At 44.7% G+C, this 12,017-nt stretch overlaps 1 protein-coding gene across 1 annotated transcript; it reads right to left on the reverse strand.

The window, feature by feature from the left end:
* Window positions 1–4,637: 4,637 nt before the first annotated feature.
* On the reverse strand, window positions 4,638–5,897 carry AGTR2 (angiotensin II receptor type 2). The gene has a single exon (XM_056859916.1). It carries the CDS (start codon window positions 5,895–5,897, stop codon window positions 4,758–4,760), a length of 1,140 nt encoding a protein of 379 aa, XP_056715894.1. The 3' UTR covers window positions 4,638–4,757.
* Window positions 5,898–12,017: the final 6,120 nt, after the last annotated feature.

A 12,017-nucleotide genomic window follows, 5' to 3' on the forward strand; every position in this document is an offset into this window, starting at 1 on the left:
GCTAATCTGGTGAACTGGATTTGTTTCCCCGCTCCTACACATGAAGCCAGCTGGGTGACCTTGGGCTAGTCACACTCTCTCAGCCTCACCTACCTCATGGGGTGTCTGTTGTGGGGAGGGGAAGGGAAGGTGATTGTAAACCGGTTTGATTCTTCCTTAAGTGGTAGAGAAAGTCGGCATATAAAAACCAGCTCTTCCTCTTCTTCCTCCCCCTCCTCAGTAAGCTGAGTTGGGGGTAGGGCAACTGAGGGTGACAGCACGGAGACCAGAGGCAGCTCTGAGCTCCTGAAGCTGTGAAGTTTCCTTTGTCCGCCCCTCCTAGCAACGACTTCAGACTCCTCTCTTGCTTAAGTGAGGCCCATCTTAAAAGACAGCCCGTCCACATATAGGCTGGGATAGCAGGGCCTGTTGGCGGCTCCATCAGCCCATCAGTTGAGAACGGCGGTGGTGAAAATCAGAATTTACCTGTCACATACAATTAAAGTGCAGAAAGTGTCCAACTGTAGGTGACAAGTAAATGCTGGTTTTCCTTTGACATTTTATCACTTTTAATGCTTTAATTATAAGTCTCTGCCTAGGATTTTCATAATACTCTCTTGCCTGCCTACATCCTATACTGGTGATGCTGTATAGTTTGACCTCTAGATAATGATGGGTTCTTTTCACTCCTTAAATGGTAAGATTATATAAGCTGCTGACTGCCAGATGGTGATAGTGCTACAAACAATTTTTATGTGTTTTTCAGATTTATAACTGGCTCAGGACATGGTTTGGGAAGTGGAAGGAAGGCATTCAGGTGAGAAAGAATTCTGCATGTCCCCAGATAGAGACCCCATCTAGTCCAGCATCCTCTTCCAATAGGGTTGCCAGTCTCCAGGGCCACTTTGTAAGGTGGACTCTATGGCATCCCTCCCCTCCCCAAACATTGCCCTCCACAGGCTCCACCTTCCAAACCTCCAGGAATTTCCCAACCTGGAGCAGGCAACCCTATCTTCCAAACAGTGGCCAGGAAAATGACTTTAGGAAGCACCAGTAAGGTATTGAGGCCATATTACTCTCCTGCTGTTAAATCCCAGCAAATGGTATTCAGAGAGCCCTTGCCTTTGAACTGTTATCAGGACCAGCCCCTTGCTGAAGAGAGGGAAGAGTGGCTGTCTAGGCTGTGAGGCGAATGGCAGGAATCTCTCCAGCAGCGACACAATCCTTGATTAAGTGCGGATCGAATGTCACTTCAGGACTTCATACTTAAAAAAAAAAAAAAGCCTGGAATGTGGGTGTATGGGGAGAATTCTGCTTCTTGAGAAACTCAGCTTTCATATAGATGAGCAAGTTGCTAATACTTATTGCTGCAGCGATAAGACTCGAGAGTGGGTGGGCAATCTGGGGAGGGGGGTGGAATCTCCAAAGCCAGAGGCAAGTGTTGCAAAATTCCAGCCACCAGGGGGCAGGTCTGTGGCCTCATAGCCCAGCAGAACTGCTTGTGCCTCTTCAAGACTGGCAGAGCAGATCGATTTGGGTCCCCCCCCCACTTTTTGCTTATTTTAAGAAGAAGAAGAGTTGGTTTTTATGTGCCGACTTTCTCTACCACTTAAGGGAGACTCAAACCGGCTTACAATCACCTTCCCTTCCCCTCCCCACAACAGACACCCTGTGAGGTAGGTGAGGCTGAGAGAATGTGACTTGCCCAAGGTCAGCCAGCTGGCTTCGTGTGTAGGAGTGGGGAAACTAATCCAGTTCACCAGATCAGCCTCCGCCCCTCATGTGGAGGAGTGGGGAATCAAGCCCGGTTCTCCATATCAGACTGAACGCTCCAAACCACCGCTCTTAACCACTACACCACACTGGCTCCCTATCTGCTCCTTAATCTGCTGAATTTGTATAAATTACACACGTTGCAGAATCTGGGTTTTCTTGGTGCGGAATTAGAATTTTGTTTTCATTTTCTTGCAGATTACTCAGCATGAATCACACCATTGCACAGGGAGAGAAAAAAAATGCCTGTGGGATTATCACCCAAGCTTAGCATACTTAAAGCCCACCAAAATAAACCAGCTTCCACATTCCTAACCGTATGCTGTGGGATCATGGCCAAATCTACGAAGCAGCGGGGGGGGGGGGGCAGCGCTTTGGGAAAGGTTCATAATTTCAATAGCTGTATTTTCAGGCCATGAGGGAAAAGGAGGATCCAGAGGGAGAAACTATCCAGCTGGCCTTCTGTTTGTGGTAAAGCTTCGTTCTTCCACGAAATAAATCAAGACACACTGAACAGAGGCCTCTTGAGTAAAGCCAAGATATTGCTGAGGCTGCTGTGAAGGGATTTCTGAGTGGTGGTGGGGAGGGGGAACATACTGTCCCAAGCAGTGTTTACTAGTACACACACATTAGACAAACAAGAAACTTTGCTGACCATACGAAACGCCCCACATTGTGGCAACTTTTTGTTGTTTTCTGCTAGTGCTGCTCTGAAAGTACTGTAAAGAGATGCTTTTGTAAAAATTTACAGGGCTTCTTGATGGGATTATCAGGAAACCCACTCCGCTTTGAAGACCAAAAAAAACATTTTTCAGTTAAACCCTGTGTTTTTACATCAAAACGGCAATGATTGCCTTTAGTTTATGTGCTGATTTCCATGTGCATGAATGTCACTTGATGAATGTGTGAACTGGTTCCATTGGAACACCTTGTGTATAAAGAGCTGAGGGGCTCCGATCTGGGCTGGCAAGGCATGGCTAAGGTTGCCAGCTCCAGGGTGGGAACTAGGTAAAAGGTAAAGGTCCCCTGTGCAAGCACCGGGTCATCCCTGACCCATGGGGTGACGTCACATCCCGACGTTTTCTAGGCAGACTTTGTTTACGGGGGGGTTTGCCAGGGCCTTCCCCAGTCATCTTCCCTTTACCATTTGACCGACCTCGGAAGGATGGAAGGCTGAGTCAACCTTGAGGCAGCTACCTGAAACCAACTTCCGTCGGGATCGAACTCAGGTCGTGAGCAGAGCTTGGACTGCAGTACTGCAGCTTTACCACTCTGCGCCACGGGGCTCTTAGGGTGGGAACTACCTGGAGATTTTTGGGGCAGAGCCTGAGGAGGGCGGGGTTTGGGGAGGGGAGGGACTTCAATGCCATAGAGTCCAATTGCCAAAGCAGCTATTTTCTCCAGGTGAACTGATCTCTATTGGCTGGAGAATAGTTGTAACAGCAGGAGGTCTCCAGCTAGTACCTGGAGGCTGGCAACCCTAGGCATGGCCCAGCTCAACCAAATGACATTAATTTCATATCTGGCCCTCATAACACATGAGTTTGACACCCCTGCTCTATGGCATTATTTCCCTCTGAGGTTCCTCCTTCCCCAGACTCTACTTTCCCCAGGCTCCACCCCCAAAATCTCCAGGAATTTCCCATCGCATAGCTGGCAACCCTAGAACACCAAGCCTCCCTTCAAGGCTCTTGTCTTTTTGGTGTCCCTCAAAATCTGATGCTCTTCTAGGCTATTGCCTAGGTTAGCCTAGTGTTTGGGAGAGCTCTGGCTATTGGCTCCATTTGAGAAATCACATTACTTCATTATATGGCTGCATGTAATTTTGACATTGCAGCCAATGGTGGCTCCAAAGGGAAGTTTGAGGAAGCAAAAAGTGGCACAGGGAGGGAGGAAAGCTGAAGTCCCTCCTGCCCACACGTCCAGTCATAAAGAGAAAAGGGCATCTGTGGGTCTCAGAGACACAAAACACCCACTGAATGTCTTACTCAAAGTCTTTGAGTCTTTGCGTCATTGCCCAGCAAACATGAGGGCCAAAAACGCATGGTCCCTTAACCCACTTTATTCCCCGTTTCAGCCAGGATCAAATTGACCAGGGCTGGGGAGAAACTGTACGCATTACCTTGAAAAGCAGGGACAAAACTGTGTGCAAATCCATCCATGTAAACAGAAAGTGCGGGAGATGTGCACAGTTCCTGTTTAGATTGCAACAACCCCGCCCCCGGTGATTGGTCATTTCCCGGGGCAGGAAAGGCCCTCATTGGTCAATTTGAAACGACCAATCACCGGGGGCATGGGGTGTGTGCCAAACTGAACAAGAACTTCATGTCTCCCGCACTTTCTGTTTACATGGATCGATTGGCACAGTTTCGTCCCTGCTTTTCAAGGTAATGCGTACAGTTTTCCCCCCAGCCTGGGTCAATTTGATCCTGGCTGAAACAGGGAATAAAGTGGGTTAAGGGACCATGCGTTTTTGGCCAAGGACTTTGTAACATGTGAACATGGCATTTTCGCCATATGACAGACTCGTGTTGGTTTCTTTTCTTTTTTTTTAAACCCTCCACAACTTAGGCTCACTGTGATTTTTAAAACTTATTACCTGACAGTTATTTTTCAGCAAGACACTCCAAGCACGTTAAAGGGAAGAATGCACACTGTATATTATTTTATGTGACAAACTGCCATGTAAAGTCTTTAGCTATAAGTTTCTTCATCCCATGCTTCTCCACCCCTCTTAGCATTAAAAACAGCTGTAATACTTTAAGCACATAATGTCATTGAATTTGTAATGTTTTTCAGATGTTTATTAGCAATACATCACACCCCTGGTTAAACAAGAATTAATATCTGACAGCTCTTCCAACGGACTGGAAATCCCTAAGGAAACCAAAACCAAGAAATCTTCATTGGACAGTTTGTCCTCGAAAACGGACAAGAAAGAATCCAAGAAAGAACAAAAAGTGAGAAGGGGGGAAAGTCCTCTTGTAATAACTTCCAGATGCTACTCAGGAAACCCACAGTGGGTGGGTTTGGGGCCTTCCAGAGTCTCCTTCTCCGTGTTTGGCATCCTTCAGGGGGTCGGTGTCTTTAACCGAGCTACTTTTGCTTGAGAGGAAACCTTGCCTGTTACTGTTGAACTGATAAAGCCTTAGCTTAAACAAATGTTGGAGTTTATCCTGGAACTGGTTGCCAATTAAATAGTACAAGAGAGGATTCATGCAGCTGTTAGCAAATCCCATGGAGATCCCAAACGGCAGGGCCGTGTCAATGGCAGAAACAATCCAGCATTCATTGATCACGTGCATCCAGGTCAGGGCATCCAGAAAGGTCAAAACATGGAACGGGAGCCAGCAAATCAAGAAGGCCACAACCACAGCGGCTACTACTTTCAACACACGGTCCCTTTTCTGCTTGTTCTTCCCCAAACCTCGAGCTTTCATCAAGCGCACCCTTATCCGGATGTAGCATGTGGCTATGATGGCCATAGGTATCAGGAAGCCGAGAGTGTTTTTCATTAAGGCTGCCCCTGCTGACCATTCAGAGTATTCCTCATTTGGGAAGGCCATGACACAGGCAGTCACGTCCAAATGTTTAACACGTTGGGTATCTCGGAAATAGAAGGTGGGCAGGGAGGTCAAGGCAGCCAGACCCCAAACAAGCAGGGCGGTAACAGAAGCCCGCTGCAGCGTCCTTCGCTGAGACTGAAGCGGGTAGACAATTGCCTGGTAGCGGTCCACGCTCATGCATGTGATGAAAAAGATGCTTGCAAACATGGTCAGGCCCAAGACCGAGCTGGAGAGTTTGCACATGACTGAGCCAAAGAGCCAATTATATCCATAAGCATAATAAGTGGCCCAAAATGGCACTGTGACCAGGGCCAATAAGTCTGCAATGGCTAAGTTGACAATGTAAACGTTGGCCACAGTCTTTAGATTTTTTGGTCGACACAGCACTGAAATCACCAGGCTGTTCCCTACCAGTCCAAAGATGAAGAGGATACTGTAGAGTACAGGTATCAGCACAAACTGGTAACTGGAGATCTGCACAGAGCAGTGGGACCAAGAAGAGACATTGGTTGGGGATAAGTCGGGATCCGGCAGCGTCTGTTCCGTGGCAACGATAATCGAGTCGTTATTGGTGAGCATGTTGCCAGCTGATGGGGAAAGTGGCTCTCTTGGGACCTTTTGGGTGAAACTTTTCACTTCACATAGTTCAATTGCTAATTTTTCGAGGAGGGAAAAAGAAAATGCATTAGAACTGTGAACTGTACATTTGTGAAGTATGTCCTCATTATTCTCAGATAACTGATGGGAGAAACATGTTGAGAGTCAATGACAGAGGCTCTAAATTGAGTTTTGCATCAGGAGGCTGTATCCACTAATCACGGGACATTGTGTTATGATTATACTTCAGGAATTGTATGCAACTGGATTGTCCCATTGCCCAGGAAAATCCAGTTGCAGACTGTTGCTCTAGCACAATGATGGCGCAGGTTCCAGAAATGTGTGGATCCAGGCAGAGTCTTGCAGGTTCAGCAGTCTGTCAAGCTGTTTATCACAGTTGGCAGAAACATTTTTGCGTTAAAAATGAAAGCTTCTCAGTACTGTCTGTACCATTGTTTGTGACTTCAAAATAGGGTGGCCAAACTCCAGGAACTAGCTGGAGATCTCCTGCTATTACAACTGATCTCCAGCTGATAGAGATCAGTTCACCTGGAGAAAATGGCTGCTTTGGCAATTGGACTCTATGGCATTGAAGTCCCTCCCCAAACCCCGCCCTCCTCAGGCTCCACCCCAAAAACCTCCTGCTGGTGGCAAAGAGGGACCTGGCAACCCCAGTTCAAAATTACATCAAACTACAATCTTTTTTTTTTTTTAATGGAAGGCAACTGAAATTACAGAACTCCACAGAAATTTCGTCTCCACAGAAATTTGTCTGGCACCTAATCTGGCCAAATTTTACATGGCAGGTGAAGGACATTTTAATTCCCATGAATTTTAGTCAATCTTGCTAATTTTATGGATCTACTAATTGGTTTTTGCTTCTCTCTGTTTCCTCCCAGTTTATTTTTTTTAGATGTTCAAATAATCTTTATTAGATTTTTAAGAATTATAAAATCTTTTAGAAATGCCCTTAATTTGTTGACTTAATTGCCCCCTTGCTTTTAGATTTATTTATTTTTCCAATATTAATTACTTCAGATTGTAGATTTTTATGGTGATTTGTGGTTTTGGGAAGCTGCCTTACTTGCAATGCTAAGTAAGATATATTTAAAATTTTAAATGGTCCATTTATATAAAAATATAATTGCAATGTCCAATAATCACAGAATTTACAAGCCAATTACAATAATTTAAATTAATTTTAATATTAATACATCCAATGTAGGATTAGCCCTCTGCAAAACAGAGTTGTTCCGCCAGGCCTATAGTTGAGGGCAGCTACAGTTTCCTATCAATACTGGCCTCCCTACCCCCCCACACACTGATACCAACTGATTATTCTCACAAAAGGTGGGGGCCCTGACTGCTTCCAGGCCCACAGCGGGTTACTACTCCCTAATAAATGTGTGCCATCTACTTATTAATTGGTGTGTTGGCAGCATCTTAATGCCAAATGCTAATTGTTTTATTTATATCATATTTTATATATTTTTTAATTGGTTTTATGTATCGAGTATTGCTGATAGCCGCCCTGATCCTGGGCTCAGCCACGGATTGAGGATGGGTTAAAAATCTAAACAAACAAACAAATAAATATTGTTAAACATTTGTATTTATTTATTTATATTAAGAATTCGAGTTCAACAGCAACCTAAAATGTTGGGGTTTGCTGTCAAGTGGTGTATTTCTGAGTAAACTGGAAATGGATTCCACAGGAAAACGTTTAGTCAAGGTCTGTCATTTCTTTGATTTGATGTGAGACGTTCTCTATGAAAAGGCACTCCCTTAACTTTGCTTAATCACCAGTTCACCAAGGGAATTTTATCAGATTTCCATTATTATTTTTTGCAAACTGTTTTGTTGCCATAACCAGAATCACACACACCCCAATCCTATATTTTGTGGCCATTTGTGAGAATTGGTCAAGCCATATTTTCATACCATGGTGAAGCCCCTCCCATGCTGTATTCTGCCCACTGAGTAAAAAATATTCACCATTAATTTAAAGAGATCCAAGAGACAGAAAAAGGATCGATCGTTCCATTTGATTGTCATGAAACGATTCCTTGTTATACCGTTAATTATATCCAGATGTTTCTATCTTTACATACTGTTAGCGCCAAAAGAACCTTCAGCGCAAAGCTGTTTATATTAACGTCTGCGTACAAAAAGCACCGCAAGATATTAATTTAAGATTAAAATACTTTCAGACTTTTTTTGGTAATAAAAAAGGTGCCAGTACTCATTTATAAGGTTGCACTGATTGCCACCAATTCCCCCGTCGGGACTTGGGATAGTCCTCCCCACAAGGTGCCAGTATTTAGTACTGGTGAGTGCAGCCATAAAAAGCCCTTTTAGACTATAATCAGTTTGAAGTAAGAACCAGAGTAAATGTCATTTACCTTGGCAATGTTCCGATCTGAGTGGTGCGCAGACCCAGATGTTTCTTTCCAAATATCCTAAAACTCCGCAGTCTCTGCTTTCCTGTATTACTTTCCTCACGGAGAGTGGTTAACGTACACAACTCGAAGATTGGAACTGAAGGTCCCGTCAAAGCGATTGTGCCCAGTTTGAGGGAGCAAAAAATTTTTTGTTAGAGCATCCCCCTCCCTCCTAGCACACGTGAGCATAGGCAGAACTCCTCATGAAAGGATTTCATGCGCATCACCAGCCACTGTTGTTGTCCCAGCCCACAAGAGGGTTGGAAGATTTACACATCTCTGCACAGCCAATGGGACTGATGCTATCATATGGGGAGGGCATGAAGCCAACCCATTCTAAACACAGCTTTTCTTTCTTTCTTTCTTTCTTTCTTTCTTTCTTTCTTTCTTTCTTTCTTTCTTTCTTTCTTTCTTTCTTCATTGAATGGATTTTTAATATTGGTCCTTCGCTTTTTTTAAAAAACGAAATGATTTTCGCCCTTAAAGATGCAAAGTGGCACTCAAAAGTGTACAGATTATGTTTGTTTAGTCTCAGAAGACAGTGGGAGAGCATTAATCAGTTCTGTGTTTGGGGAGGTTTTCTCTGGCTCCATAAATTAATTAAATAAAAAAAGCAGGGAGCTTTGCAAAGAGCTGGGAAGAATAAATTTTGAGGAAGATGGAAGTTGCAGAGCAATAATGTTTACTAAAAGGACAGTGGAGGATTAGCTGTCAAATACATTTGGAACTGTGCCAAAGGCCCAGCCGTTCTGCCTTTTCTTTCATCACTGGAATGGTAAATGTGTGGAATTTGCAGCGATCTCTCACTAAAAGTTTGAGGGAGGATGGAGCTGTAGAAAAGAGACCTTCGGTTGTGAGCATGTGTCATCGTGGGTACAAGCAAACAATTCCTCTGTCCACCCATGCACAAGCCCAACAATTCCACTGCCAAGTAGCAGACAATCCACGTGGCACACTGTTTCCCCACTAGTTAACACAGGGCACAATTCAGCAGGATGTTCCCCCATGCATATGTCCCTCATACTCTCCTGCAGCTCCCATTCATTTCCATGAGGCTGGTGCAGAAGAATTTCCCACCAGAGCATGTCCCATGAGTCCAATCAGTTCAGTTCCCCTTCCGCCATCTTGACTTACCACCCTAATGTGCCTCTTGTTGCCTCCTGGTAACATGATCTCTGCAGCCCGTTCTCAGCTAACCACTGGAGCTTGATCTGCTTGAACTGTTTTTTTCAGGACATGGTTATCACCTAGGGTTGCCAACCTCCAGATACTAGCTGGAGATCTCCTGCTATTACAACTGATCTCCAGCCGACAGAGATCAGTTCACCTGGAGAAAATGGCCACTTTGGCAACTGGACTCTGGCATTGAAGTCCCTCCCATCCCCAAACCCTTCCCTCCTCAGGCTTCGCCCCAAAAACCTCCTGCCGGTGGCAAAGAGGGACCTAGCAACCCTACTATCACTAGGTTGTCCCCTGCAAATTGTAGCACGTAGAGCTGCTGTCAAATTAGAGTTGCCAACTGCGGCTTGGAAAACTCCTGGAGATTAGGGAGCGATGCCTAGGGAGGGTGGGGTTTGTGGAGGGGGGGGAGCTCAATAGGAATGTGATGGCATAGAGTCCATGATCCGACGCTGCCATTTTCTCCAAGGGAATTGATCTCTGTAGTCTGGAGATAGCTGTAATTCCAGAACTCTAGGCCCCACCTGGACTTTGGTAACCTTATGGCAGAGGCATAGCTATAGAAGCCAACTGAAAAGCTGACAACCGTATCATCTTCATGTGCAGAAAGAGCACTTCCTGTAAGAAGTGTAGGTTACAGGGCTGGCCTGCCTGATACTTTTGCATATGATATGAATAATATTAACAATGTTAATGTTATTAATATTAATAAATAAGGACACAAATGGGATTCCCTCCCTGAGGTTGGAATCCCTATTCTCTACATCAGTAATCTGTGTCCTAAATATCTGCAACTGACTACCAGGAAACATATTGATAGGCATCATGGACATGGACCTCACAAGAACGATGTTGGGGGATCACTTCTTTAACCACTGCACTCCGCTGAGCAGGACACACTATTTTGCAGTTTTTGCGGGGCATATTTTTCAAGTTTCTCACCCCCTTTTTTTCTTTTTGTGAGCTGATATCTGCAGCAAGCTTCCCAACTCCAGGGGAAAACTCGGCTGGTCTAACCATGAGACACGATCTGCCAGGGAGACGAAAGAGCAGCACAAAACATTTCTTCTTCTCTCAGATGCCAAGCTGGGGCTACTTCAATCTTTCATCAGAAAGAAGAGTTTCCTCTGAGATCTGGCTTCCAAGGCTGCCAACCTGACATGTCTTCAGATCATTAATTATACACTGCCCCCTACATTCTTCCCCACACTCCATTTCCCCACCACTCCAACTGGTAGAATGGAATTAAAAATACGCTTCTTGAAAGGATGGGATCCTGTTGTCTGGGGTCATTCTGTTCTCATGCTTTTAAGTGTTCCTTACATCATCCCAAGAAATAGAACATTTAAAAAAATTGCTAGTGTTCTCATGACTTTAATAGTTTGTTTATTTGTGTTCAAAATCCTAAAAAGACCAGGGAATTTTATATAGCCAAAAGCAATACATATGCTGTGGGTAAGAAATATAAACTTTTATTATCCTGCATTAATTGCAAATTAAGATTATTTGTCCAAATTACAGTATATATGGGGCTTTAGGAATGCAAGTTTAATCTTAAAATCAACATATCCCCCAAGTTTGCCTCTGCCCAGTGGCACAGAGTGGTAAGCTGGAGCACTGCAGTCCAAGCTCTGCTCACGACCTGAGTTCGATCCCAGTGGAAGTTGGTTTCGGGTAGCCGGCTCAAGGTTGACTACGACTTCCATCCTTCCGAGTTCGGTAAAATGAGGACCCAGCTTGCTGGGGGTAAAGGGAAGAGGAAGCCTCTTCCTTGTTTATCATATTTAACTTTAAGGTTGACAGATCTTTGTAACATATGAACTGAAAAGCAACAAGGGGCGAAAACACATGGTCGCTTTAGCCTCTGTTTCAGCCAGGATTCAGCCAGGATTGAATGCATGTGTTTTCGCCGAACGTGTGTCCGATCCTGGCTAAATCCTGGCTGAAACAGGGAATAAAGGAGGCTAAAGCGACCATGTGTTTTCGCCCAAGGTTAACATTTTGGCAACTCTTGGTTTCCAGGCATCATTGAGATGGATGGATGTATCGTAGAGGGAGGGGGAGGAAGGAAACTTGCCCATGAGGACAAAGTTTTGCGCCTGTGAAGAAAGATGTATCATTTAGTCCCAAGAATGGGGGGTGGGGTCAAAGTCTGATTTTTCTCTGATTCCCCCACCCCAGTCTTACCTGGGCTATTTCTAAATCAACAAATATGCTTGAAAAAGCAAATTTTCCAGGCTTCCACAGAGAAGTTCATTCTCAAATATAGCTTCTCTGGCACAGAGTCTGCCAAACGGTGCAGTGTTTCACAATGTTCTGGCGTGGTTGTCAAATCGTACTCTTGAGTTTAAGAAGTCCTTGGCAGGCCAAGGCTCCAGTGTGGGATCCAGATGCTGAACACACTTGCAAGTTTTTTTCTTGCTGCTTTTAGGAAAATCAGGGGGAAAGAGACTATTAAAGAGGCCCCCTTAAGACACTGTAC

The sequence above is a fragment of the Euleptes europaea genome, chromosome 13, assembly GCF_029931775.1.
Source record: "Euleptes europaea isolate rEulEur1 chromosome 13, rEulEur1.hap1, whole genome shotgun sequence".
Classification (NCBI taxonomy): domain Eukaryota; kingdom Metazoa; phylum Chordata; class Lepidosauria; order Squamata; family Sphaerodactylidae; genus Euleptes; species Euleptes europaea.

Coding starts and splice junctions, on each gene's coding strand:
- AGTR2 (XM_056859916.1), bottom strand. CDS start 5,897: ATGCTCACCAATAACGACTCGATTATCGTTGCCACGGAACAGACGCTG.